Source organism: Hippichthys cyanospilos, chromosome 12, assembly GCF_059441005.1.
Source record: "Hippichthys cyanospilos isolate Australia breed blue-spotted pipefish chromosome 12, RoL_Hcya_1.0, whole genome shotgun sequence".
Taxonomy (NCBI): Eukaryota; Metazoa; Chordata; class Actinopteri; order Syngnathiformes; family Syngnathidae; genus Hippichthys; species Hippichthys cyanospilos.
Genome location: NC_142380.1, coordinates 13,140,653 through 13,145,654, shown reverse-complemented (window position 1 = coordinate 13,145,654; position 5,002 = coordinate 13,140,653). Strand labels below are relative to the sequence as shown.

The 5,002-nt window shown below is 37.2% G+C and overlaps 1 protein-coding gene across 3 annotated transcripts; it reads right to left on the bottom strand.

Moving 5' to 3' along the window:
• Positions 1–267: 267 nt before the first annotated feature.
• Positions 268–3,189, bottom strand: erich2 (glutamate-rich 2). 3 transcript variants are annotated; one of them, XM_088429850.1, is made up of 6 exons: positions 3,074–3,189; positions 2,305–2,388; positions 2,110–2,228; positions 1,985–2,042; positions 1,835–1,906; positions 268–1,771 (listed from the first exon to the last, which is right to left on the bottom strand). In XM_088429850.1, exons 2-6 carry the CDS (start codon positions 2,345–2,347, stop codon positions 1,593–1,595), a joined length of 471 nt encoding a protein of 156 aa, XP_088285976.1. In that variant the 5' UTR covers positions 2,348–2,388; positions 3,074–3,189; the 3' UTR covers positions 268–1,592. The 3 variants fall into 3 exon arrangements, with proteins under 3 accessions (XP_088285976.1, XP_088285974.1, XP_088285975.1); XM_088429848.1 differs by having other exon boundaries at positions 268–1,906; XM_088429849.1 differs by having other exon boundaries at positions 268–1,906; positions 2,110–2,225.
• Positions 3,190–5,002: the final 1,813 nt, after the last annotated feature.

Below are 5,002 nucleotides of genomic sequence, written 5' to 3'. Positions count from 1 at the left end.
GAATTGCAAACTGAACTGACAGAAAGGCCATGGTTAGCAAGGCTGACCTCCGTAATGCTGACGTGGTATTAAATCACTTGATGCTCTTTTCACAACCAACCAAGTTTGTCCCAGATCAGCTAGTTTAGGTGCCTGCTCGTGCTATGACCCTGAATGGGACACACAAAATGGATGCATTGGCTGCAACCAATTCCAACTGATTGGGGCAAAAGGCATTGTGGTTCTGAGCCCATCAGTAGCAAACGAGACACATCAAAACTATGAAAATGACTTCAGAAGTAGCATTTAATTTTGGGATGTTTTTACGATCCAATTACATGTCTTTTAAAAATATACATGTATTTAGAAAAGGGAACACACTTTCACACCGCAAGGATGTCTAAATGAAAATTTCAGAACCTTTACAAACCTAAGACAATTATTTAACATTGGAAAAATCTCATGGCGCACCACCCAATACCTATGTCTCACATTTGTACTCATAATCAGGGTGAAATCTGTGCTACTTCAGTTGAACACTAACCTACTGTAGTGTTATATAGTATGGGTAGTTAATTGCACCTTCTGCCTTCCAGTGGAAAAGCATTGGAGTGCCTATCACAAAAAGTAGTTAGTATCGATGAATAAAGTCACGACATTATATGAAGAAACAATGATTTTCTAACCAAACAAAATTTGCCACTTGATCACTCACGGCACAGTATTTGATCTCTGCCTCATCAGTGATCAAATGCATTGGACTACAATAGCAAATCCTGTGTCACCTTCATATAGCTTGAATTTTAAATTGACAGTCCATTTTTCAGTAGAACACAGTGATATAATTCATTTCTACATATAATACTTTACAAAACGCATTTGCTATTTGATGTCACCTGAAATTGACATGTGCTCGAAGTTTAGGTAGCGAACAATCACAGCTCAGTTTGTGAATGTCACATGACCAAAAGGAGAACTGTGATTGGTCATTACCTGAGACTTGAGCACAGATGTCATTTTCAGTTGACAGCAAGTGGACAATGTGTTTAAAAAGCATTAATTTTCCATGAAAATACTGAGCAAATTCCAAATATTTTACTGCTGAAAATGGCTAAACAAGGGGAAGGCTGCAAAAGGAACACTTTTGGCCAAAAATATCTTTAAAATAGCCTATTGCCATTCATGACTCAAACATCAATTAGCAGATGCACACCGTACTAAAATGGGTATAAAATAATATGAGGCAGTTATTCATTAATAGGCTATCAGAATTATAATAGCCCTCTCGGGAAACCAAAACTACACAAGACTGAGGAAGCCGACTAGACTATGCTTGTGATAGAAAGTAAGTTGTTGGGATCAAATTTACTTTGGATAAGTGCGATGTTTTCTTTATTATTATTTTTACTCACTTATTACTTATTATTGTTTTTACTTAAATCAATAGTAATTTTAAATCCACCATTATCTATTCCTTCATCCACATTCAAGCAATTTTGGTATTTAGGTAGCATAAATGTCAAACTGGTTAATTTTGTTGCCTTACTGTACTGAGATTGTAGGCATGGGCTTTGATATTCGTATTGACTGAGATGTAAATGACACATTATATATCAATTCACTTGCTTTTCTTCCTCACTTCCACCATCCTCATTTGACGGTGTAAGTAAGCACTCTGAATTCTGAGATAATTCTTCATTCTGAGATATTTCTTCATCGCATCCAGAGTCGTTGTCCTCATCATCACTTTCACTATCGTCATCGCTGTCACTGTCCTGCTCTGCCCATTGCTCTAAAGGGAATAACAGAGGTGGGTTTGTCCGACTCCATTTTGAAGTTTGTATTGGGGCTTTACCTTCTAGCAGCCTCCTCTGGATCAGAGGAAGGAACTCAGAAGCTTCTGGATGTTGTGGTTCATAAACGAGAACTGAAAAGATAACATCAAGTGATTTTCACATGTTGGGAGCACCAGATGGCTGGATGGATCCATCGTTCCTGTACCTACTCATATTGCACAGTCTTTTGGCCTGGTGGTAGTCTCTGTCCGTCAGAGCTCTGAGGAACTGAATACAACAAATGTGTTATAGTTTGGATTAAAGGTTCACTACAACAAGAACACTCTAACTTTACCTCGATCATCAGTTCCACTGGAATCTCTCTGATTGCCTCTGAATCATCCTCAGTGTCATTTCCACAGTCATTTTTGTCTTCTTGTTTCCGAGGAGCCTCTGTAGGGGGAGCCATGCCTTCTGAAAACATCATTGTTATTTTTCTGGTTTTGTTTATTTTATTATAATATTATTTTATTATTTTCTTGATATTAACCTGCTGCTGAGCACAGGTTGTGCGCATACTTCACATTTTGCATTTTAAGCTCCTTTCCAGACTCTGCTGCCACGGGTGCTTACACTAAAACCCGGAAAGCAGATTACAGTTACAACTGTGTAGAAATAGAGATTTTTATTGGTATGAGGAATCTATATGCAAACCTTTTGGATGATTTTATTTAGCAGACATTCTTACTAATTTAAATGATTATTTATTTATTTTTGCCTGAACATTACAAAGTCAATAAAACATGCAGTGATGGTACATCAGGTGCTGGATTGACACAGAAAAATGGCCTTGACATTCTAATTAGTCCTGTCATTCTGGCTTTGTGTGTACATGTGTACACGCACCACACAAAATCACACGCATATAAGAATTTAAGAATTAAATTTTCTTTAATATACATATTCTTATGAAATGTATATTTAGAAAGGACTCCTGAAATTCCCTGGCTACAGTGGAACTCTCTATTGCTTCATAAATATCAGTCTGACAAACACGGCTACTTTCATTGGTTAAAAATAAGTACCTGTATGTTGTTTTGGAAAGGTGTCTCACGTTACACATTAATGCAATGCATGTAAAGTAGGAAAGCACTTGGACAGAACGTCAAAGGAAATATTGTCCTTTTTTCAAGACAAAGTGCGTCTGAAATTGTTAGTATTGAAGGAATACACCAATGACCTTTGTTTTCACGATTTAACTTGGCAATGTCAGTGCAGTAACGTTTTGAAGTAATATAATTCGTAAATGTTTTGCTTACCAGTTTATAGTTGCATAGAAAGTCAGTGCACCAGGGACATTAATAAATTGAAACAGAAGCAGAATTCCTTTGCATAGTGTAACTAAAAGCTTTTTTGTTTCACGATATGTTGCCGCGTATCAAAGAAATGACGAAGGGGTTGCCATAACAACAGAACAACGCTTGATTTTTCGAGTAAATACTGCCCTCTCTGTTGAAAAAAATAATGCAACTAGGACTACCAAGTGCTTCCGCGAATATTATGGTGTACAAATTTCTACGTTACCAAATTGATATTGAAGGCTTGAGACTACTTAGCCCAAGTATTATGTTTGATGTTCGTAAAATGCTAATCATTTTATAAACGCTTGTACAAACGAGAGCCAAGACATTTTTTTATTAATTAGTTTTTAAAATATGTATTTTGAAAAACTCACGTATAATGCGTATTTAAATGCTCGGCTGTATTTTTGTGCAGTCCAGAGCGCGGTTGGGTCTAAATAAGCTATGTAGATAAAAATAGGTGAAAAAAGGTGAAGGCAATGAGCCAAGCTGTGAAGGATGTGAAGTATGCATTAAAAACAACATATATTTACCCTCCAAAATACAAACAAAAACGGAAAAGGCACAACCATTCAACCATCTCAAATTAACAAAATTCCACAAAACAAGACATAAAACAAACACCAGTAACAGAATCATCACAACTATGAAGATGGCAAAAACAGAAAAACAATAATGAACTACATGCAAAGGCAGTGAAAAAGAGCCCCTGGTCTAGAATAGCGCAGCAGAGAACGCTAATCAGTTGGACAGGGCTGACGAGAAACAAAGAACAGTACTTTTACTGATCACACTGTCTGCCCAAAAACAAAACTAAAAATCATCTTAACATGTCAGAGGCTGGCGTGGATGGTTTAAACGCCGGTGTGGTTGTGGGGATTGTGGACTCAAGTGCGGGGAAGCTCAGAGGCAAGGAGTAAGGGCAGAAGGCCATATTTAATTAATAAAAGGGTGAGCAAAAACAGGACTTGGGTAAAAAACAGGACAGCAAGAAAACTACAAAATACAGACAGGCAGGTAAACTGGACAAAATACATGGCAAGTATATATGACAGGAGGAGAGAATGATCCGGCAAGAAGTGAAACTAAACAGGGAACTAAATACACTCTAACTAATTAGGCAACAAGGTATATTTGGAGCAAACATGCTGATAGGTGGATGCTGATAGGTTAACACAAATGTTTAAGGACAGGAGGACACAATCAAACTAACAAGACACCAAGGGGGCAAGGAAGCATGAACAAACCCAGATGTCAAACCTAACGCATAAATCCAGACCATGACAGAGCAATAACCCCCTTTTTTTAGAGTGTTTACCACCCCAAAAAGGAGGAGAGGGATTAGGAAAATGAGCCAGGCCCATAAAGAGAAAACATTTTTTGCCATTACATTGTATTCATTTGAAATAGGCTTAACTATTTTGTTTAAAATAATTTGGCCAAATTCAGATCAAAGCAGTTTTACATTATATATGCTTGTAGTAGAAGAAAGTCTCATTTGTTTCTCAACCCCCATTTAGCACTGAGAAAGAAAAAAAAATCTGGAGCTGTGCCTGCCCAGTGGTGGGAATCAGAGAACCTGAGGCATTATAATGATGATGGATTAAATCAGGTGTTTACATTTCAGTTCAGAATGCGTGAATAGAACTGATTTCCCATTTCCATATTAATATCCCAATGGTCATATAGTTGGGAATTATTGAGTCTAATTTCATGTGTCAAGGTTTTTGGTGGGACTCAGCGTTTTGCAGGTTTCAAGTTTGAGAATAACTTGAGTTGTTGAATGAGAGAAAAAATACTTCACATGTCTTGTGCTCAGCCTTGCCAGTTTTAAATTTAAATGTCTTCTTACTTAAGCTTCACTGTAACTGTGTTTTACATGTTCCT

Excerpts from the sequence above, each read along its gene's own strand:
- erich2 (XM_088429848.1), bottom strand. The coding sequence starts at position 2,347 with ATGCAAAATGTGAAGTATGCGCACAACCTGTGCTCAGCAGCAG. Across the intron at positions 2,229-2,304 it reads CAACCTGTGCTCAGCAGCAG|AAGGCATGGCTCCCCCTACA; the intron begins GTTAATATCAAG and ends TGATGTTTTCAG. Across the intron at positions 2,043-2,109 it reads CAGTGGAACTGATGATCGAG|TTCCTCAGAGCTCTGACGGA; the intron begins GTAAAGTTAGAG and ends TGTTGTATTCAG.